This window comes from Pelobates fuscus, chromosome 5 (assembly GCF_036172605.1).
Source record: "Pelobates fuscus isolate aPelFus1 chromosome 5, aPelFus1.pri, whole genome shotgun sequence".
Lineage (NCBI taxonomy): Eukaryota > Metazoa > Chordata > Amphibia > Anura > Pelobatidae > Pelobates > Pelobates fuscus.
This window is the reverse complement of record NC_086321.1, coordinates 17,774,094-17,798,876: the sequence shown is the minus strand read 5'-3', so window position 1 is coordinate 17,798,876 and position 24,783 is coordinate 17,774,094. Positions and strand designations below refer to the sequence as shown.

Here is a 24,783-nt window from a genome sequence, read left to right as displayed (position 1 = left end):
GCAAGTTCCCTCATGAACTCAAATAGTGTCTTATGTAAGATATACAAATATTATTCATCAGTATGGACTATTTTAACAAGCACTCTCTAAGTATGTACGTTGGCAGTCCATTAGAAAGGAAATACTTTTCATATCCAGTATGAATCATGAGAATGAATATATAGATAGATAGATATTGAACAATCTAATTTATTTGATATAGAATTCTTTGAAGTATGTGTGTGGAGATTGCTGAATGCACTCAGTTCTTCTTTGCTATAAAAATATTCCTTCAATTTACCATGCTGTTTAATAGTAATCATTAAGTCCAGTTATTTTTATAGCAAAGACAGAAATATTAAATATATATTGTATTACAATGCTGAATATTTGCATCAGAGTACAGTTTAACGGTGAATTTGACACATGTGGTATTTAAAAATGTGAATATAAATACAATAATAAGGGGGAATGTGCAGACCGTGGAAAAATGTTATTGCTGCATACCACTGGGGGGCAGTGTAATAGATATCAGAGCCCAGGGAGCCACTAATTCAGTAGAAGGATATTTTGTGGCATAGAAGGTTTTAGAAGAAGAATCTTAATTATATGCCATTGTTTTTTGTTTGTTTGTTTGATTGAGAGCATGTATGGTTTCCAGTAGTTAACAAAGAGGTAGTATGTTTAGGATTGTTTTAGGTGCTCCCGCCATTTGGATTTTCAGTATATGTTAGAGATGGGGTAGGCAACCTTCGGCACTGCAGATGTTGTGGACTACATCTCCCATAATGCTCTTACACTCATAATGCTGGCAAAGCATTATGGGAGGTGTAGTCCAAAACATCTGGAGTGCCAAAGGTTGCCTATGCCTGTTAAGAGTGAAATAATGCTTGCAAGGTATGAGTAGTTTTTTATCTTTGTTTAATATGGAAGTGATAAGGTAAGAGCTCAAGCAGATACCTTGATTTCGGAGCCATGACCATAAACAATGAAATAAGTCTACAGAGGGTTGGTTACATTTAAAACAGAAATTAGAGGTTACTTTACCCATGAGGAATAGTTTTCGGGGAGAGAAATATGTGCAATGTAATACTTTTGACTGTCTTGGTAGATGGCTGTTGGTGAAGTTTTCATTGAAGGTACTCTCTAAAAACATTGAAACAACTTTCTGAATGAAGTAGTTTTGGTGTACAGATCATGCCCCTGCAGTGACGCTGCTCAATTCTTTGCCATTTAGGAGTTAAAACACTTTGTTCGTGCAGCCCTAGTTACACCTCCATGACTACTTTTTCTCCCTCTCTGCATGTGTTTAATTTAGAAGTTATCTATTTTTCTGTTAGTAGCCTTACAGAGCTTGCAACAGCCTCTTCTATGTGATTTAAAAATCAATTAACAGAGCACAAGGTACGAACTTGTAAAATAAACACACTGTGCTGTAAGATCTGATTAAAAATTAAATCATGTTGTCTGTGTGAGTCACAGCCACGGGAGTTGTAACTTGGGGCTTCACAATCAAAGGGATTTTATATATTAACCCCTTAAGGACCAAACATCTGGAATAAAAGGGAATCATGACATGTCACACATGGCATGTGTCCTTAAGGGGTTAATTGGAGAGAATTGAGCAGTGAGACTGCAGAGGCAAGAGCTATACACTACAACTGCTTCATTAAGCTAAAGTTTGTTTTTGAATGCTTGGAATATCCCTATAAGGTGCAACGTGCATCTAGGAGTGTCGCTATCTCAAGGTGGGAGAGATGTGTGGACCATATAATTTTGCCCCTTAGCAGGGTCTGTAACTTGACACATTAAGCAATACAAATTAGATAAATAATAAAAATCAGAGTATATTGCCTACTTTGGAAATAAGTGAGGGGTGGTGGTTGGTGCTTTAATATTTGGATCAATTATACAGAGCTGCTGAATTTGTTAGCGCTATATAAATAATAATAGATCTGTGAGATTCATAAAAGGCTAGTTGTGGAGATGCCCTCTATTATCCCATATTATGAATAGTGAAGTCATTGTAGTGTGAGAGAGGGTAAGATGGATTTCCTTGGTTGAATGTTCCAACTGTTGAAGAACTGGTACAGGTAAGGGAGTTATAAAACGGTTTAGTGTGTGTGTGTATATATAAACGGTTTAGTGTGTGTGTGTATATATAAAATTGCTTGTGGAGAAATGGAGAGCGATGACTGTGAACGTATAATTTAATGCCAAACGATCTGTTGCTACAACACTGCATTTATTAAAAAATTCAGTTTAAAAGAGGAAAGATATTTCAGCACTCAAGATATATATATTTTTTTTAAATGGAGATACTCGTTCAATACTATATATCTTAAGCCTCTTCGAGTAAGGGTTGCATTTAGTACTGCAGTATAAATCCCATCCCCACTGCTCCGGTAAAATGATTGGTGGCTGAGTGCCAGTCTTTTAGTACATTATGACATTTACTGTACTATGGCAGCCTGGTATCCTGCGCCGGCGCTCCAGCTCATTCTTTCTGAGGTGTACAGTATGGTGGTGGTCGGTAAACTTATTGTGCTTCACTACCTATTGCAGGAAGTTCTAAAGCAGCTGCAAGGAAGCATCGAGGATGAGGCGATGGCGTCCTCCAGCCAGATTGATCTGCTGGAACGGCTAAAAGGTAACCTCGCTAGAGACAATTACTGATGTTACAGCATTTTATCTGATCAAGGGACTTGTAGTGAAAGCATTAGAATTTTTGGATATTTTTTGTTCCCCCTAAACCTGGAATTGTGGAGAATTAGAAGGAAACTGCAAACACAGCTGAGCTGCTGTGACCTAAAATGTGCATTCCCTGCATGATTACCCACAATTCCTAGCACAGTGTATAAACATTCTATCTGCTGAAACAAAAAGCTATGGAATGGGTTTTAAATTCTAGATGTGTTTTCAGCACTACTGCTTCGTACGTAACGGAGGATTTATTTTAAATCCTATTTTATCTTAGAAAGCTCAGTTTGTAATCATAATATTTGTCATTGTCTCTCATTTGCAAATAAGTCCTGGCATGTGGCTATGGTTACACAAGTCAATGGTTCTCCCTTTATTGACCTTGGAAGTATGCATCTCCCCTGCCAAGAATCAAATCTGCCATCCTGACAGATGTTAACACACGATATGGTAAGGCTGTCTGAACAGCACTCTGAGACAGTCTTACCTGGCACAGATCATTATCTTACAAAATAATGAGAGCTGTGATGTGTCTAAACTCATTGCAGTCACAGTATGGCTGCTATCCGTTTTATAGAACCGTATGTAGAATTATTCCACTCGCTGTATGTGATATGAGTTACTGCTTATCACATGAACCTCTGCTGGACAGGAGTGTATGGTATAAGCTCAGACCCCATGGATCAGAATCAGATGCTTCTGATTGGAGGGTCTCTCCTTTTATGGTAAGTTGGTAAGTATCTTTGCTTGTGATTTAATTCTTTACTGATATAATGCATTAAATATATGGGATCATTCTCTCAGCTGCATCTTTCACTTCCTCATGTTACCTTTCCTTAAACGTTGAAGAAGAAGAAAAAAATAGGGGGTAATTTGACAATATAATTTCCGTTCCAAGAAGCACTTTAAAATACCAACACAACTGCATAGAACTGATCGGTAAGACGTCAGGGGAATGAGCTAAAAATGCCTAAAAATGCCTAATTAAGTTAAAATGTTTTGGTTCTTAGTGACCCTTTTAAACTGTACTATGGTGGGGAACAGGGGGCCTAGCCATGGGTGGCTTTGCTCTGTGAATAGCAATTCCTCAATCAAAGACTATTTGCTATGGTTATCTGCCTATAATGGAAATTAATGAAACTGTACCTTTTTGTGACTGCTGTATTTTTGTGTGTTATGATTGTTGTTCTGATTTTTTTTTTTCTTTCTTAATGTGCATTAGAGCTTAATTTCACCGGTCAGATGTTTGATAAACCACCCCCTGTCTTTACAGAATTAAATTTAGATGGCAATACTTTTCCTGGAGTCAAAATAAGGCCAAAGATGTCCTTACGATCCTATGGAAGCAGAGATGGCTCCCTCTCTGGTCATTCAGGAGAATGCAGCCCCATGGGGTCATTTCAAAGACGAGGCTTCGTCAATGGGAGCAGAGAGAGTGCAGGTTACATGGAAGAATTGGAAAAAGAGCGGTAAATAAATCTAAGTGCTTAAATTGCAATAAATGTTTCCTAAACAGCATTTTCCTGGAAATCTTAATTCCAATACACTTTAGGTATATTCTATATTACTTTAAAGTGCTTTTATAACTTTTAAATTACTCTTTTGTGTACCACCCACATTAACCCTCTAAGACTGAATGACAGTCATCTCTGTCAGCAGTGACCATCAATATGTCGTTAAGGATCCTATTCCAAAATGGAATTACCCATTGAGTATTTACTGAAAAGAGGTGCCAGAACTGGAGGTGGAACGTTCTATCTTGGCATAGTGTGTTCAGGGTCAAAGATATAGGTTTGATGTGTGACAGCATAACTTAACATTTGCTTCTATAGTAGTGTCCGTGAAAAGTAGTAAATATTCTATTTTTATCTATTGCCTATTTCTGACTGTGTTCGAACAATAAAATCTTACTGATAGTCCTATAAAGCCGCACACTGACAGAATCCCACTGATATCCAGCCGCACACTGACAGAATCCCACTGATATCCAGCCGCACACTGACAGAATCCCACTGATATCCAGCCGCACACTGACAGAATCCCACTGATATCCAGCCGCACACTGACAGAATCCCACTGATATCCAGCCGCACACTGACAGAATCCCACTGATATCCAGCCGCACACTGACAGAATCCCACTGATATCCAGCCGCACACTGACAGAATCCCACTGATATCCAGCCGCACACTGACAGAATCCCACTGATATCCAGCCGCACACTGACAGAATCCCACTGATATCCAGCCGCACACTGACAGAATCCCACTGATATCCAGCCGCACACTGACAGAATCCCACTGATATCCAGCCGCACACTGACAGAATCCCACTGATATCCAGCCGCACACTGACAGAATCCCACTGATATCCAGCCGCACACTGACAGAATCCCACTGATATCCAGCCCCACACTGACAGAATTCCACTGATATCCAGCCCCACACTGACAGAATTCCACTGATATCCAGCCGCACACTGACAGAATCCCACTGATATCCAGCCGCACACTGACAGAATCCCACTGATATCCAGCCGCACACTGACAGAATCCCACTGATATCCAGCCGCACACTGACAGAATCCCACTGATATCCAGCCGCACACTGACAGAATCCCACTGATATCCAGCCGCACACTGACAGAATCCCACTGATATCCAGCCGCACACTGACAGAATCCCACTGATATCCAGCCGCACACTGACAGAATCCCACTGATATCCAGCCGCACACTGACAGAATCCCACTGATATCCAGCCGCACACTGACAGAATCCCACTGATATCCAGCCGCACACTGACAGAATCCCACTGATATCCAGCCGCACACTGACAGAATCCCACTGATATCCAGCCGCACACTGACAGAATCCCACTGATATCCAGCCGCACACTGACAGAATCCCACTGATATCCAGCCGCACACTGACAGAATCCCACTGATATCCAGCCGCACACTGACAGAATCCCACTGATATCCAGCCGCACACTGACAGAATCCCACTGATATCCAGCCGCACACGGACAGAATCCCACCGATATCCAGCCGCACACTGACAGAATCCCACCGATATCCAGCCGCACACTGACAGAATCCCACTGATATCCAGCCGCACACTGACAGAATCCCACTGATATCCAGCCGCACACTGACAGAATCCCACTGATATCCAGCCGCACACTGACAGAATTCCACTGATATCCAGCCGCACATTGACAGAATCCCACTGATATCCAGCTGCACACTGACAGAATCCCCCTGATATCCAGCCGCACACTGACCGAATCCCACTGATATCCAGCCGCACACTGACAGAATCCCACTGATATCCAGCCGCACACTGACAGAATCCCACTGATATCCAGCCGCACACTGACAGAATCCCACCGATATCCAGCCGCACACTGACAGAATCCCACTGATATCCAGCCGCACACTGACAGAATCCCACTGATATCCAGCCGCACACTGACAGAATCCCACTGATATCCAGCCGCACACTGACAGAATTCCACTGATATCCAGCCGCACATTGACAGAATCCCACTGATATCCAGCTGCACACTGACAGAATCCCCCTGATATCCAGCCGCACACTGACCGAATCCCACTGATATCCAGCCGCACACTGACAGAATCCCACTGATATCCAGCCGCACACTGACAGAATCCCACTGATATCCAGCCGCACACTGACAGAATCCCACTGATATCCAGCCGCACACTGACAGAATCCCACTGATATCCAGCCGCACACTGACAGAATCCCACTGATATCCAGCCGCACACTGACAGAATTAATTTCCTTGTTGCCCAGGATAGATTTTTATTTCCTTCTTATATTTTACATTTAAGTCTGTGTCATTAATTATTTACATCTGTTCTGTTTTAGAGCTTTACTTATTGCTGAGCTTGAGAAAGAAGAAAAACAAAAGGACTGGTACTATGCCCAGTTGCAGAATCTTACCAAGAGGATCGATAGCCTGCCTCTTACTGAAAATGTAAGTAACCCCTGTGGGTCCCAGATGAGACTGCTGAGCATTGCAAAACTAATGGGGAATTGTGAGAAACTAACACGGGACTTGCACATGTTAGACCCAAAGTGCTGTTGGGAAAGAAAATGAGACCATTTCCGGCAGTTATTTTTCCAGATAGGCTTTTTTTGGCCTATCATTTGCTTTGTTAGTTTATGACAATTCCTTGTTCAGTACCGCAGTGTGTTTTCTGCTCCTCTGGTGCTTTAAATATCCATAAAGCTACACTAACATTCCACTCACAATGCTCCAACTTCACCTGGCCGGGTCTTGTGATTTCATTCATGCATCTGTATCTCTGCTTTCCATCCTGCTGTATCTTTCACTGTCACTCTGCTCTCAACCCTCATCCATCCTTAATCATCGATCATGTAAATGTTACCCATTATCCATGCTGTATTGTCTTCACTCGGAAATGTTCTGGTCCAGTCCCTCTTTATCCACACATCACTCTCTGTCATCTTCGTGAAAAGAGCTCTTTCTCTAAGATAAGCCTACAAGTAGAGTTCTTTTTTGTGGTTTTTAGTTTTCCCTCCAGACTGACATGACCAGAAGACAGTTAGAGTTTGAGGCCAGGCAAATTAGAGCTGCAATGGAAGAGCAACTGGGAACATGTCAGGACATGGAGAAGCGAGCACAGGTATACCATAGTGTTAAGAACATGAGAAAATAGTGGGTTCTCTTTTATTCTCTCTGGGTCAGTGTGAAGCCATTGCAGTGCTTAACGGGTTAAACTGAAGGGCATCAAATTGTAACATCTGAAAACCGGTAATTTCTCAAACAGTAATTACTATCGAGTCTTCTAAACCTACAACCTCGTAATAGTGTTAAGTCGCATTAAACAATTTCCTGCTTAAGATAAGTGATGATCACACAGTCGTAAAAGAAGACTCTTTATATCTTTTTAACGTTTAAAGAGACTGTCAAGACTGAAATCAACACCCTGTTAATGAGTTATGTCGAAAATGCAGTAAAGAAAATGTAAAAATGTAAATTGTTTTTTCAAAAAAGTTAACATACAAGGGACATTACATGGTTTGAGACGCAAAAAGCACTATCATTGACAGTCGTATGCAGCAATGAGATTTAAACATTGTATTTATATTTGCAATAATGTACTGTTCATTGGTTTATACTTGTTTAACGTTTCTAACATCACTTTTGAACAAAAAGATCATAGTATGCTTGCACCAATAAGTGTCACGTATGGGGTATGGAGGGCACGAGAACTAGAAAAAATGGGGAGGGGGGGTTACAAATATGAACAATACGCATTTCTACGCTGGTATCCCTTATCATATCCTGTGTGGTGCCGTTTCTCTGTTTCTTTAAATTATTATTAACTTCTTTATCGGTGTTAATGAATAAAATTCTACTTAAGGTAAGGTATATGACGCAGTGTGGTGAGGAGAGATCACCCCCCAAAAAATATACAATTTTAAGACTTTCTTCCATTTTACTCATCACCCAGAAAGAAGTATCTGAACAATAATCAGACAATCCATTTTCTCTCATACAATTGTGTGAGGGGTGCCATAATCTGGAGTGAGAGCTGTACATTTTTAGGGATTATGTATTTAAATTTGGCAGGTTTTGTGTACAGATTTATTTTTTTTGGGGGGGGGGGGGGGTTGTTTTTCAGAAACTGGTCATCGTTCAATTTTTATAATATTCAAAGCAAGCTGCCTTACCTTAACTGGGAAACTTCTCTTCTCTGGAAATGACACTACCAAATAAAATCCTGCAATTTTCCTATAACCGGTATTAAGATTACCAGTTGTGATGCTCTGTTTTTATTTAATTTTATGTATTTTAAAGATTTATCATTTAACATCACGTCCAGTCCTGGCACACTTTGCATTGGAGGAGTAGAATCTGTCACATTGTATCTGTTTCTCATCCTCTCTCCATGCTCTCTCATGGTGACTGACAGGTGCAAAGAACAGAGCTTGTAACAATGATTGACATAAGCCAAAATAAAGGCCCCCAGTTCCACGGTAGTGTTAAAAGAGTTGTGTAATTTTCAGAATTCATAAACACATTATTGTTAAATGAACTCTGCCACCTTCTAGGGTCTTGGCATATTTAGCAAAGACCTCCAATAAGGACATTGCTGCTTGGTGTGTGGTGGCCTGGAGGTGCAGGGGAAGGTAGGTTTTAATTACCTGAAGCTGTCCCTCGCAGTAGTCGCCATCTGCATCCAGGGGACCCAGTCCAGTTCTTTGCGCTTCTTCTGCTAGGAGCCCACAGCACTGCTATGCACACTGTCTATGGAGGAAATGCCAGTCAAAGGGAAAATTTTATATTCATGATACTCCGTTTTGGGTGTTAGAGAGACACTTTAAATATAGGAGATGAATAAACATAAAAAAATACAGGAAAGGGACAATTCCTCTTGAAATTTTAATCTACATGTAATTTTTTCAGGAATTTTAAAGTGTCCTTTTAAAAACAGCAGGAGATCAGTTTTTATAGCAAACCTTGTGACAGGTTTTTTTAAATTCTACCATTGCACTGACGTACAATAATTATCCTAGCAAAAATTACAAATTATATATTTGCAGAAGATAAAGTATACATTTTTTTAAAGGATACTATAATGTAAGGAATAAAATGCTGTATTCCTCTTGCGCCCTCTCGCCCCCAATTTCAGCATTATCTGCGTCGGCGCTTTACCTTCTCCGACATCACTTGAGGGGGGCTTAATGCGCATTCGCGGTGAGTGCATTAGGCCACCCCACAAGAAAGCATTGCTGCAATGCTTACCTATGGGGTTTTCTCTGACGCTAGATGTACTCATGCGGAGCGTGAGGACTTCCCGCGTCAGGTGACCAAAAGTCGTGTAGGATTGACTGTATTAGTCCTGCAAGTTAATCATTGCAGTTTCTCTAAAACAGGAGACATTGCACCCAGACCACTCAATGAGATGAAGTGGTCTGTATGTCTATAGTGTCCCTTCAACAGTTTATAGATTGTGCTAGCAGAACAGCAAATATTGGTGTAGGTTAGGGAGAGATCAAATAATTTGGTGGTTTCTATTCGACACAAGTTTGTAACCAGGGAATGGTTAGATAGTTTAACGCAGAATAATATCCATAAGATACTGCATAATGCTTGAAGCTATGTTGATTAATGCACCAAACTGTAAAACACACCAAGTTGCCAATGCCAAATAAAACGAATTCCATCAAGTTGGGTAAGGGTAGCGTCTGATAATCTACTTCCAAGTCTCTTGGATTTGTTGGTTGTTTGTTCGTTACCCGTCATGTTTTTATGAAGGAAGAGGGACAGCTGTGCAGAGCACATTCTCTACTATTGGAACCTATAGTGGCCTTCTGTTAGCTTTCACAATGATTTTTTGTTTTTTCATTAATTAAACCTACTAAAATTCATAACCTGGGCAGGAATTTGAGATTTGCTCACCCATTCCTGTTGAGAACAAAGGGAAAACCTGAAATTACCTGAGAATTTCTAATCACATCCTGGTTTCAAAGGTTTTCAAATTTTATTGTTAAATGTTTTCATTTGCAGTTTTTAGTGCATTATCTCCATAATACATGAAAGGTGGATAGCTCTAGTTTGGAGGCTACCCTTTTACCATATATAATATCTTTAAATCTGTTTATTTCCATCCATCTATCAATTGATAGACTTGGGAGTAAAATTAAATATTCATTTCAATACAGTTTGTTCGCCAGCTTTCTATGAAAAGTACTTTGATTTACCTTTACCTAAAAAGGGGTGGTAGTGTAACCTGTACATCTGCTTTCTGTGGAGCGCCATTTGTTTAGCATGCATCTTGAATGAGATCGTGTTTCAATTTAAATTACATGTTAAGGTTACATGATACTTTGTCATTACTGTTTTTAGACTGCTGATTCACTTTAAGATGATCTAAAGAAAAGCATGTATTGTGTATTCTGGGGGGAAACGTTGTTTTGTTACACCTCCGATCAAGCTCATATTCCACTGGATTGCCGTCATGGAAAATGTACGTCTTATCAAATAGAAGAATCTCTCAGGATTATTCATTAAAGTGAGAATTATCAGAATTTTAAAGTGCTCTGTCACCTTCTGGGATCTTTGCATATAATGTTTTTTTTTTTTTTTATGTGCGGTGGCCAGGGGTGCAGTGCGGGTGAGTTATGCTTACCTGATGCTGTCCCCTCTGGATGTTGACATCTTATTTCTCTAGCCCCTTGCACTTTATCTATCAGGAATCCACGTCAGTGCTGTACTCTCGCGCATGCACAAGAGTACAAATCTGTCTTTGAAAGATCCCGTGAGTACTTCCATAGAGGAGCAAAAGGCCTGATTCTCACAGCCGTCCCTAGCGACTGCTCTGGAAAGTGACAAAACTTGAAGGCGGTAGCTCCACTATTTGTCAGGTTTTGTTAAGCAGAGGATTTTTCATAAATGTTCCCAGATTTGTCTTATATCTTTTGACTGAGTTGGAATTTTAGTTAAATTTCAACACCATCTCTACGAAACTTTTAGAAAGATTGCATCTTTATGAAAAGCTATAGATGATAGAGCCACTTTACTGCCAAAATATCCAAACTGTAAACATTTTCCAAGCCAGTTTGGAAATTCTGTGCCTTAAAGGAACACTATAGCATTAGGAAAACAAATATGTATTCCTAATGCTATGCCTAGTCACCCAAACGGTTACTAAATCCCCATTTCGCAGCGAATAAATGGTTAACCATTTATTTGCTTGCCTTAATCCAGTGCCGGGCTCCCTCGGCGCTGGTGACCTCTCCTCCCCCGCCGACGTCCGCTTCCTAGTGGAGCCGAATGCGCATGAGCTGTCAGAGGCGCGTGCGAATTAAAAAACGCCCATTTTAAAGCATTACTCAATGCTTTCGTGTGGGAATCTTTTTTGATGCTGGAGGACTCAGTGTCCCTAGGGGACGGCAGTGTCTCCGGGAGACAGAATCCAGAGGCTGGATTAACCCTGCAGTGTAAACATAGCAGTTTCTCTGAAACGATGTTTTCAGCTGCAGGGTTAATCCAGCCTCTGGGTGCTGTCTCCCGGAGACACTGCCGTCCCCTAGGGACACTGAGTAAATCGCACTTTTTTGACGCTGGATGTCCTCACATTCAGCTGAAGTGGTCTGGGTGCCTATAGTGGTCCTTTAAATTTTAAATTCTCTTAGAATTTCCTACCATTCTCACTCTATGGAATGACCTCGGAAACCTCTGCCACTTAATAGGATGTACAGATGGTAATCTAGTGGAATATAAGCATGATGCAGAATAGTTAGGGTACTTTCATTTACAATCTTTTTCCTTGCGGCTCTTTGGCAGGACATATTTTCACTGGCTAGATATCATAAATCTTATAGGATAAACCTTTACAGTGCAATTAAAATGCATCCCATTTACCCTTAACACCACGAGTTGCTGTGAACTCTGAAAATCTCTCTGCCAATCACCAACAATTTTCTTAATGCTTCTTGCAGGCACGGGTGTCTAAAATTCAGCAGATCGAAAAGGATATCTTCCGCATTCGGCAGCTTTTACAGTCCCAAGCTGCAGAAACAGAGGTTAGTTCATCTTAATCATTAATTCGTCTGCTTGTTTGATACCGTGAAATTTATTGGTCTGCTACCACAGTGCGACTGGGGTGATTTTTATACTTATGTTAACAACTTCTCATTGGGATTTGTTACCTTAACTCCATATTGTAGCAGATTGAAAAGCAAAAGGCAGAATTCACAATAAAATAGCTTTTGTAGAAAAATGCTCCAGCTGGGCTATTTTAGCGTGAATTTTGACCCACAAATATCTGTTTGCTGCAGCAGAACATTGTATTTGTAATCTGTGTTTTAAATGCCATCCTTTTTTGCCCCAGATGTTATAAATTGCTTTTGATTGATTGGTGAATTGGGATTAGTTGATATCTAGTTTGTAAGGTCAAAACCAGAATATATCAGGGTTGGAAATAAGTTTACTACTTATACTGTTGTAGCTTATGCTTAAGTCGATGGTCATCTCTCCATGTCTTGGTGTTTAGTAGACTTGTGCAATATGAAACATCTTGATTCTTCTGAATTTGTTCGGATTTCCAAAAATGTATCCAGAAGAAACTTAAAGCATCACTATAGGGTCAGGAACACAAACATCTATTCCTGACCCTATAGTGTTAACACCACCATCTAGCCCCCCTGGGCCCCTCATGGCTCCCTAAATATAGCAAAATCGTACTTGTATTCAAGCCTGAAGCTGTAACTCTGCATGCTATTTGCCTCAGAAAAACAAGCAGTCTGCTGACATAATCATTAGTGGTGGCCTAATCCAATCACAATGCTTCCCCATAGGATTTGCTGAGACTGACAAGGAAGCAGATCAGGGGCAGAGCCAGCACAATTCAAACACAGCCCTGGCCAATCAGCATCTCCTCATAGAGATGAATTGAATCAATGAATCTCTATGAATAAAGTTCAGTGTCTGCATGCAGAGGGAGGAGACACTGAATGTTTGGTTGCATTTTAGGCAGCCATGACCCAGGAAGGAGCTCTAACAGCCATCTGAGGAGTGGCCAGTGAAGTTATCCCTAGGCTGTAATGTAAACACTGCATTTTCTCTGAAAATACTGTGTTTACAGCAAAAAGCCTGAAGGTAATTATTCTATTCACCAGAACAAATCCAATAAGCTGTAGTTGTTCTGGTAACTATAGTGTCCCTTTAAACAAATTCTGTTTGTTTGAAAAATTCCAGACTGTTCCAGATATAAGGAAGGAAAACCCTAAAGAACGAAAGGTTCCCTGTAGTGTCACTTTTACAAAAGAACAAGTATCAAACTGTAATTTAGTAATACAGAGTTGGTGTTAAGAGACAGTGGCCACTTGCAGGAGGCACAGCAACTCCAAATCAACTGAAATGAATTGTCGTGCTGTTAGGTTGAGATTTGTTTTGGAATTTCAGAAGGGAAACAAATCAGCCGACATTTATCCAAATTACAAGACAGTCTGAACCCAATCTTAAAGTCTAGTGTTTAGAGGTTGATTACCTGTATGGTGGGTCTGTTTGCTTTTGCACTTGTTTAATAATATTATTTTCAAACCAGTGTCATGGGCGCACGCTGCTCCAAGATTGTGCATGACTTCGTTCTGGTGGTGAACAGGTTAAAGTTCACGATTTTGTCGTTAAGGATTATTACTAAAGTCTTCAATCATATAGCGCTTTGCAGGGGTAAGCACTTAGTAGATCGTGTCCAAAATAGATTATTCTTTGAGTAAAGCCTATAAAGGGTATTAGCATATACTTTTACATAATTCTATTGGGAAACTTTAAGTTTCCTTTCTGGCTCAAATTAGCTGCTGCTCGGTGATTAGTTAATATGGGTTTCAATAATCACTAATTGCTGCAACAGGGTCAGCAATTAAAGTGAAGTGGTATATATTCACAAGAGCAGGACCCGTATGACTATTGGAGGATTATCCTCGCTAGGTTATGCTTAGGAGGCGGATATTTAAAATCTGGTTTTGGTTAAGTTAATATACTGTTGTAGCAGATGGATTCTTTAACCCCTTAAGGACCGAAGACAGTTCAGGACTGTCATCGGCATTTTTGCATTGCCGACCGCTAACGGTCTTAGTTACTTACCCGATCGCCTTCGTTCCCCCGGCGGCGATCGGCGGTGCTCCCGGTGTGGGGAGACTGCCTGCAGCCCAGACAGTCTCCCCATGGCGGATTTGGACCCCTGGGGCCACAATAGGTGTCCATGTGTCTGCCTGCAGGGGGACTGTCTGTGCTGACAGGCAGTCTCCCTGCTAGTGTAAAATCATTAAAAAAATAAAGTTAATAATAAAAAGAAAAAATTTATATGTGTGTGTATATATATATATATATATATATATATATATATATAGACATATATTATACCTATATAATATGTCTATATATCATGTATATAAAGTCATGCTAAGTGTATTTTTATATAAATATGTACATATATTAATATAAAAATACACTTATAATTAAATTACACACGTATATATATCATATATATATATAATAACTATATATATTGTATATATATATATTATTATAAAATACAAATAATAAGTAATTTAAATTAAATTAAAAAATGTAAAAATAATAAAAATGTAAAAAAAATTATATATCTATATGAAATTTTATTCTAACTGTATTTTGATATTAATATATATATATTTATATCAAAATACAATTAGAATGAAATTGTATATATATCTATGTATATATAAATAAATAAAAAGAATACTAAATATATATATATGTCCATATACAAAATTACATAAATAATTATATAAATATATACGTAGACTTCAAATATATAAATATGCATATATATTTAAATTCTATGTGCATATTTATGTAATATTTTTACATAATTAAGTAATTTTATTGATTGCAATTTGAGGTACCTGCCTGCAAACCCAGGTCGAAAGTCCAGAGAATTTAATTTGCTAGCACTGTATTTTACCTGGTAACGTTCTACGACACCCTAAAACCTGTTCATTGGGGGTACTGTTTTACTCGGGAGACTTTGCTGAATACAAATATTAGTGATTCAAAACAGTAAAACATATCACAGCGATGATATTGTCAGTGAAAGTGACTTTTTTTTGCATTTTTCACACACAAACAGCACTTTTACTGATGATATAATTGTTGTGATACATTTTCCAGTTTTGAAACACTAATATTTGTGTTCAGCAAAGTCTCCCGAGTATAACAGTACCCCCCATGTACAGGTTTTATAGCGTTTTTGAAAGTTACAGGGTCAAATATATGGGTCAAATATTTTTACATTGAAAATGGCCAGGATGGTTACGTTGCCTTTGAGAGCGTATGGTAGCCCAGGAATGAGAATTACCCCTATGATGGCATACCATTTGCAAAAGACAACCCAAGGTATTGCAAATGGGGTATGTCCAGTCTTTTTTTAGTAACCACTTAGTCACAAACACTGGCCAAAATTAGCGTTCAATTTAGTTTTTTACTTTTTTCACACACAAACAAATATGAACGCTAACTTTGGCCAGTGTTTGCGACTAAGTGGCTACTAAAAAAGTCTGGACATACTCCATATTGAATACCCTGGGTTGTCTACTTTTAAAAAAATGTGTACATGTGGGGTGTTATTCCGAGATTTATGACAGATAATAGTGTTACAATGTCACTATTGATACATTTTAAAAATTTATGTTTTGAAACCGCAATATCCTACTTGTACTTATAGCCCTATAACATGCAAAAAAATAGCAAAAAGCATGTAAACACTGGGTATTTTTAAACTCAGGACAACATTTTGAATCTATTTAGCAGTTTTTTTTTATTCGCTTTTGTAGATGAGTAAAAGATTTTTCACATAAAAGTCAAAAAACATGTATTTCTTTCAATTTTTCATCATATTTTTTCATTTTTTTAAAAATTAAATTACATGAGATTATATAAATAATGTTATGTAAAGAAAGACCCTTTTGTCCTGAAAAAAACAATATATAATTTGTATAGGAACAGTAAATGAGAGAGCGGAAAATTACAGCTAAACACAAACACCACAAAAGTGTAAAAAGATGCCTGGTCGCAAATGTACAACATCGCAAAAACAGTCCGGTCCTTAAGGGGTTAAATGCCAGGATCCTAGCTGCAGTGTTTATTTGCTAAAACATGCAGTAGGCTTTTAGCAATTGCTGTAGACAAAGCTTTGTTGCAATTAGCATTCTCACCACCTCAACTAGTTTCACCTGATATCAGTTTCTAAAAAGGCAGTCTGTTTTTCAGCTGAGGCAGAACTTTCCTGTGCTTCATTCACTCCATGGTTGCACATTTTATGTTTTATCTTAAATTCCAAGTCAGATAGGTTTCAGCTAACTGACTGTTGGAATGGAAAATTCAAGAAAATGCTTCCTAATTTTGGTTACTGCAGGGTTTGCATCAAACCGGTCTTAAATGCAGTTGCAGCTATTCTGTCTGCTCTAGCCTCTGTTTCCCAATTACGGCTAAGGAAAGCCTCTATCAGGTAAGGCTGTTGGTTGGAATTGCAATTTTAAGAATTACTTCTGCTATTGATTCCAGCGGAGTCTGCATCAAACAGGTTTTGTAATGCAGTTGCAGATATTCTGTCTGCTCTAGCCTCTGCTTCCCAAATACGGCTAATGAAAGCCTATAGCAGGTAAGGCTGTTGTTTGGTATTCCAATTTTAAGGAATTACTTCTGCTATTGATTCCTGCAGAGCCTGCATCAAACAGGTTTTGAAGTACAGTTTGCAGATATTCTTTCGGCTCTAGCCTCTGCTTCCCAATTACGGCTAAGGAAAGCCTGGATCATGGGTATTGTCTTATTCTGACTGTATATCTATGTAATCAGTCTCGCTTCCGCCAATAAAGATGGTAACCTGTATGAACTAGTCTTCATGGAAAATTATTTCTTTCTCATGTTACTGGGCTTGAAGCAAATTCTAGTACAGCTGCAAACCTATGGATCATGGTGTAGTTCCACCAGGTTCAATTTGTTCCCTGCAAATAGATACAATATGACTGAGATGGTTTTCTGCCAAGGTTTGTCTGCAATTTTCTTTTAAGAAAATGCTTATGGCAATTGCCGCTTGAGATTCTCTCACTATGCAAAATATTGCCATCCATAAATTTGTTGAATCTCTACAATTCTGCTTCCTCAGGGGCATCTAATTAATTTTTGTACACCAGCCCCTAAAGGTTAGGGTGTTTCTACAGCATACAGGTGGATGCTAATCAATCTTCTGATAAATAATTCCCTTTTCAGGAAGTGTGCAGTTATGGTGTTTGTCAAGGAACAGTTCAGGTGTAAATATTTTGACAAGGGTTTTTGACTCTCAGAGAATGGTAATTCCCTGAAGAAAAAAATTGTGGTTCTCTCTGTCATTATCACCTGAAATCTCTCTGCTACTTCAGTAGACAGATACTTGGGAAATAATATTGGTTCCCGTCTTGTAAGAACCTGCTTGTTCTCTTCAGCTTCTTTAGGTATAGCACTGTTTACAGGTCCTTCAGTGGCCAGATACAGTTACTAATAAGAGTTTGCAGTAAAATCCTATACTTGGGTCATTCCTTTCTGAACCAGGCAGAAATAAAGGATGCCAGACGGTTCTTACTTTTGTTCTAGTTCTCAAATCGATCGTTCAGAATTATACGACTGATGCTTCAGGTCTCAGCTAGGTTCTCATAGGGATGATGGGAAATTAGCTGAGATAATTTGTAAAAACTTATCCGACTACATAGGACCGAAGGCTATCTGGATAGCTCTTTGCCTTTCAGATAAAGACCAGGTATTAGCTTATCCAGATCTGGTCAGATAGTTCTACATCGGTAGCAATTATGTACAAACAAGGTCATCTTGTTTGAAAAATCTTGTTCCAGGATTTGCTTGGGTTAGTTTTTCTTAGATTTTTTCACTTATGCATAGAACTTAATATTCCTCTGTGTAGCTGTAGCATTGAGTAGTCAACATTTAATACAAAGCAGATTGTTTCATGCTCCTTGATCTTCACTCAAACGATAGTAAGAATTTGATTTTCCAGTTATGGAACTGGGACTTCTAGATCAAACCGCATGAAGTGTTTCATTGGACAAGCTTGGACAGAGCCGTAAGCTTTGGTTTCCTTTTCTTTCTTGGGAATTCCATTCTAACCTATAGTTTCCTCCTGGTTCCCTGTACCCCAAGATCCTATAGGATGGGAAAGGTGAGAATGATAGTCTTCCTCCCTTGGTGGCAAGTAGCTGTTTCACCATTCATCAAAAATGTTCCGCAGGAATCTTTGGGGGCCTTAACTGTAAATAGGCATCCTGGAATTCTCAAGGGTACCGCTTCTCAAAATTGTTGTAATTCAAGCTGAAGACCTGGTTTATGTATATCAGATACTGAAGGATAAGGTTTTGTCTCAGGAAATTATTGACAATTTATTTTACTATAAATGGATCTTGTTCCAAGATTTATTCCAAGTATGGAAGGTGTTGTTTTTTAAGATATTGGTTCTTAGAAAAACAGGCATCCGCTTCAAAGTTTTAACCTCTTCTTTTTTTCTTCGGATGGGCTTTGCGGATGGTTTAAAGCCAGAGATCCTCAAGGTCAAATTTCGGTTATCAGTTGATTTTCAGAGGTTGGTCTCCAAATCACCAGTATCTGCTAGGCTCTTTCGTGGTTAGTTCCTATCTTCACGGAATCTTTTCCGCAGGGGATCTTCTTTTTGGGGTTTTTTACTCTGCTGATTTGAGTCTTCAGTCCAGGTCTTTGGGTGTAGTCGCCCAAAATATTTTTGGAAAGGACTTCAAGTTTCTGTTTTCAGCAGGAGAAAGTGGAGTTAAGTTGGATTCTTTAATTATTCTCAATCATCCATCTAACACTATTTTTCTAACTTTTCCCAACAGCGTTCTAGGGTCTTGGAATTCTAATTCCACTGCCTGGGCATTTAGTTTTCGTCTACATTACCTTAAAGGTCTGCATTCGTTAGAGTTTTCTCATCTAACACCTATCTCCATTGAAGCTCCTTCGATCGGTTGCTTGAGGGCTTCTGCTATACATTCTCTTGATTTCATAACAGCCACGAGGTGATCTCTTCACTCACTTTGGTCTGTTGATCTTGGAAGATTTTTTGCAGTGAGACTTGAGTCCCGCCCTAAGGGATTGCTTTTGGAGATCCCAGTCGTAAAGCACTGCCTCTAATCTGAAGGGAAAAACACAAATGTTTACTTACCGTAAATTTCTTTTTCCAGAAGATTAGAGGCAGAGCTTACTTCCCCCTCCCCCCTCCCCCCCCCCCCCCAAATTTGTTCATAGTCTGAGTGTTACGGTTATTCGGCTTTTGTAATTTCTGGGGATGTCTTGGATAGGAAGCAATTTATAAGGCCAAAGGTTAATTGGGGGAGGTCCTTGAAAAATTTTGAGATTGCCTGCCTGTTTTATCCCTCCAGATAAAATCCCAGTTGTAAAGCACTGCCTCTAATCTTCTGGAAAAAGAAATTTACGGTAAGTAAACATTTTTGTTTTTCATTTGATCTAGATTGTCTACTATTCAGCCTAGTAGAACCTAGTTTTAAATATCTTTGCTGAGCAATGCTTTTTATTCCACATGGGTTACTGTTATTTGTCCTATCTTCGGAACCCACCTGCCTGCAATGAGATGATGCATTCACACTTTGCAAACCAGCAATTTTATTATTGCAATGTAATGAAAGGTTAAACCTGACTAGCAGTTCTCCCTCTCTGTCCCCGCAGACGCAGCATGTTTGGGATATTGTCAGTTATTGAATTGTTTAACTGGAGCCATTCTAATAGTTTCTTGTATCGAATAACAGCATTGCTATTAAGGAATACAACTGCGTTTTGTTCATACATTATTGGAATACTACTCCATGCATGTCTCCGAATTCATTGCCCAGAGTAAGAATTAAAATGACAAGGTCACCTTGAACTGGCAAAGCCCACAGCAATCACTTGCCTTTGCCCTTACGTCCATAAGTTAGGCTGTAGTTACTAAATGAGTGCGATTGTAGGAAAGAGTTTGGTTCAGGCTGTACCATCGTTCAGTTTCAACTTGGTGAGAGACATTTAGATCTAAATTTATTTTTAGGAGTTATGCTGTTTGCTGCATGAAATCCTGTACTTGGGGGGGAGGTGGTGGTGATTCTCATCTTTCACATGAGTTGACTTATATCTACCCAGCTGGTAGATGGGGTATATGGTGGACTAGAAACCCTACGGAGGCCCAATCACCCACTTACCTTATAAACCAATCAAAATGCCACTTATTTGAAAGAAATGCCCCTCCATCCAATGTAGTCTTCTCACAGCGGTCAGGTTATTATTATAGTAATAGAAGTTCTGTGACCATCGCTAACTCTGCTCTAATAAAAACATTGCAGATATTAGATGTACACCTTGGTGAGTTTAATATCTAATAGCGTGATATTTGTATGTTTATTATTTTATTGTTCTTAGTTGTTCTCTGTGGGATAATATATTACTATTCAGAGATCTTCCCTCTGTTATGTAATATTGCTTGTATTTTTTTATTCTCTCCTCTAATGCAGTGTTTTGAATCAGGTCTCAACTAATCCCAGGCGCCAGGACAAATTTCCTTGTCGACATGGCGCGGCGCCTAGTATTTGTGACACTGTTCAGCCTTTGAGGTGACCGGCTGCCTGAGATTGTAGGTGGGCAGTCAGCTCACGCAGGGCTGAGGCGGGCAGGCAAGCGGATATCCAGCTCATTGAGTACTGTTGGATTGAGGCGGGCGGCTGTGTAGGAAAGGCAGGCAGCTGAATGAGCGCCCTCGTGCACCTTTCCGTGATGCCGAGAGCCAGAATATGACGTCATTCTGGCCCTGCATCACTTAACAGCGCTCTAGGGAGCAGAGCAGGAAGATTTCAGCAGCCCGACTGGACCCCAGGGAAAGCTGATTTAAAATAAAAAGTAAGGATTTCTGAGTGAGTGTTGCAGTGTTTGTGTGTGAAATCAGTTAAATTGTGTGTCTGTGAGTTAGTGTCTGTCTGTGTGTCTGTGAGTGTGTATGTTTAGGTGACCTGCCCCCCTCCAATCACAGGGAAAGGTGTTTTTACTCGCCTTTTTCCCACGCCGTGCTGGTGATCCCGCGGCTGGCCCCACCTGCATGACTGAGATCATCAGTCTTGACAATCTCCGCCAATCCAATGCTTCCCCATAGAAAAATATTGGGAGACTATTGTGCAAGCGCGGCAAAACGTCATGCTACGCAATCAACTTCTCCTCATAGAGATGTATTCAAACAATGCATCCCTATGGGGAGCATTAACGTAGGTGCTGTACACTGGAGGCCGTCTGAGTGACTGTCACTAAAGGAGTTACCAGAGCAATTACCTTTAGTCTGAAAAGTCAGTGTTTACATTGAAAAACGTGCAGGGACAGTATATAGGCTATAGTGTCCCTTTAAGAATAGTATTTTTGACGTTGAAATATCTGTCTCCTTACTTGTTTTGCTGGCTCCTAGATTTCAAGCAATTTTGTCGAGCCCTGTTTTGAATTACATTCCAATCTGGAAACCTTTGTAAAGGGGTTGTTGTGTCCCTAATATGTGAATCTATATTTGTATGGTTTTGAACCGTGCACGATGTCTCATTGGTTCAGGGGTCGATTACATTGGGTTAAATTGGTAAAGCCCAAAAAGCAAGGTGGGCAGCAACCCACTATATTTAAACTTCACCAGCCGCCACTACAGATATTTGGAAACTATCAGTAGTAGTGTGTGAATACAATACAGTATTTAAATGTTATAACGAATTACCCTGGAGCAGACTAAGTTGCCTCTACCTGTCCTAATGCATATTTTTACAATATTTGTCTCTTCCCTATAATCTAACCAATCAGATCAGTTCTTTTATCCTGGTTTGCCTGTCAGATTAGCAGATCCTGTAAGGAATCCAGGCTGGGATTCAGAGAGCGGTTTCTGGTGGTGTTTTTTTATGGTCGAATAAATTCTAGATTAGAGAGCTGATGTCTTCCTGGTGCTGTACAATTTAAGTGCTTCGATTGTATCTGCTGAGTGCCCCTGACTATCTGAATGATAGTAATTGTGTTTCTAAATTAAGATCTTTAATGAGTGCTTTATTAAATCACGCACCAAATCAGGCAGCCGGACGGGAACATATGTATATTTCTGAAAACCCTGAATGCTACCAGCTGTGTGGAATTAAATGGCTTGTGCCAAGTGGATGCTTTGCTTTTTTTAAACTGTTTTCATGGGGCATCAACAATTCCAGCAATATTGTTTGTTTGTGTTTTTTTTAATAATGCTTGATTTGTTAATTTTTCATGATTTTTTTTTTTTTCTCCGAATGGCAAAGCTGAGGCAAAAATAGCCAAACTGAGACTATAGCTTAGTTGGAGACCTCCGTTTTGCCATTCTCATTTAGTTTGTGAAAATTAGCCCTGTTAATTCTTCCTTCAATCACTGTAGATGTTTAGGAATAGACTACATTTGTTCCTAAAATAAAACCGGTTAGTCAAATATTTATTGTCAACATGTTACACAGTGGTTTTCTGCTGGCCAGCAGAGGATGTGATCTTTACTAATATACTAACTAGAATATACTGTTTTATTGCTCAGTTTATAAATTGTATGAATGATAGTATGCTCAACTTTTATCTTGGTTCTCTGCCCCCCTCTCCTAAGAGTCCATGGCATAAATTTCATGTAAATACTGTTTTGATCACAATGACATGTGTAATAAAATGTATGGGTTTTGTTTGGTTTTAATTGATTATGCTATGTTCTGAAGCGCTGCATTATATTTTGCAATTTCTCTTGAAAATGTGATGGTTCTCAAGTCACTGTTCAGCCCAACCTACTTATACAAATGGATTTACAATATTGTGATTTTCTGTAGCATTGACTGAATTTAGGGCAGTTAGTGATCTCCAATTATTATCACACATGTAGAAAACAAAAAAAAACACATACACAACTATAATTATAACTAGCCAATCTGTCATGCATGCATTCATGGCTAGTCAGCCACACATAACTAGCCAGGCAGTCACACATGCATGCATTCATAACTATCTGTTCTCATAATAGATATCATGATTTACATAATAATGCTGATATGTCTAACGCTAGAGCTCCCCAATTAATTGATCAAGTGTGTTTTATTAAATAAACGTTTCCGTTGTTATAATGGTTAATAAATATAAAAATGTGTATGCGCATTTTAAATGTGTGCTATTGCATTGCAATCCATGAATATAGCAGTTATTCATGTCTGTGTAATTCATTTAATTTAAAAACAATAAGTAGGGGCCCCGTTTCATGGCTGTAAAAGTTGTTTGTGACTCAATTTCCTAAACACACACCATGTGGGGCAAATGGGCACATTTCTATCTGTTCTTAATGCTATTTTCTGTCATAGATCAATAGAACAAGTCATTATCATAAGTGCAAATTAAATTGCCACCATGACTGCTTCTTATTGTCTTATCACAGTGTATCTAAATTAAGATATGTAGAGGAGGGGCAAGTACAGCCAAAACAGAATGGATTACATGATGTTACATTGTTAAAACCTCTATTCCAAGTATAAACTAACTGGGTTAAAATGAAATGACAGAAGTCATTTTATTTACTGCAGTCCTGATGGTGAATTAAGACAGCCATTGCCCGGGGCTTGAAAGATGCATGAGGTCATGTGACTGCAGGCAAGGCAGCTCCTCACTGCTAGCTCAATATCTTTGGTGCTGTCTTAACGGAGCTCAGCTGGTGGAGGGAGGTTTTCCCATGTCTCGCAGCACATCCTTTGTTTGCCAGGGCCCTAATCCCCAGCTGAAACACTTCCTTTTTATCCCACATCTCTCCCCATCTCGCAGCCAGTGCTGCTAATTCCTGATAGACCTACAGCAGGTTACACAGCCCAGTGGCTTTATAAAACACGTTGAGCTGCCTGTGAGATCTCGTCGAGCCTTGAACGTGCTTTGTCTTATTTTCGTTCTCTGCTTTGTCACTAGCAGAGGACTCCGCAGAGCAAGCGTGATTCTGGCAGTAAGGATGCAGAGAAGCAGGCTGTCAGCACTTCGGAAATCTCCCAGGGCAGCACCGTTGGAGGCGGACAGGTGAAAGAAAATGTACAGTATAATTTTCTTTGTTTATTTGAGAGTGTAAAGGGGCATTTTAAATATTTAATTTTTTGGGGGGGGAGGTGGGAGGGTATTTTGTTTTTACTTTGATTTGAAGGTCATTAGTGTTGTCTTGTATTCTGTTTTTGTTAATGGACTGGTAAAGGTTGAAATATGCTCACTAACTATAATAATTGGGTTGAAAATGTTAATTGCAGCAGAAATAAAGTGGGATTTAATGATTGAATGTAACTTACATAATAGGACAGCGTGGCATGTGAGCTGGTTGTGCCTGTAGTAAAATGCTGCAGTGCCAGTTAGGTGGGCTTTCTTTAAATGGCTGGCGCAGGATTGTTGGCGTTTATTTTCTTTGTTTTGGTGGCTGCAGAAATTATCTTTTTTTTTTTTTTTTTTTTGGAAGCAGCTTTGATTTGTAAATGCTATAGGTGATTAGC

At 39.4% G+C, this 24,783-nt stretch overlaps 1 protein-coding gene across 7 annotated transcripts in view; it reads left to right on the top strand.

Annotated features, from left to right (window-relative positions):
* APC (APC regulator of WNT signaling pathway) overlaps positions 1-24,783 on the top strand; it is a 135,220-nt gene that overhangs the window by 87,339 nt on the left and 23,098 nt on the right. For 3 of the 7 annotated variants that reach the window (XM_063453617.1, XM_063453619.1, XM_063453618.1), the window contains 6 exons: positions 2,545-2,629; positions 3,953-4,148; positions 6,574-6,682; positions 7,242-7,355; positions 12,181-12,264; positions 24,221-24,337. In XM_063453617.1, the coding sequence (XP_063309687.1) occupies positions 2,545-2,629; positions 3,953-4,148; positions 6,574-6,682; positions 7,242-7,355; positions 12,181-12,264; positions 24,221-24,337 (705 nt within the window). The remainder of the gene's footprint in view (positions 1-2,544; positions 2,630-3,952; positions 4,149-6,573; positions 6,683-7,241; positions 7,356-12,180; positions 12,265-24,220; positions 24,338-24,783) is intronic. The other 4 variants (XM_063453622.1, XM_063453620.1, XM_063453621.1 and 1 more) reach the window with 4 other exon arrangements.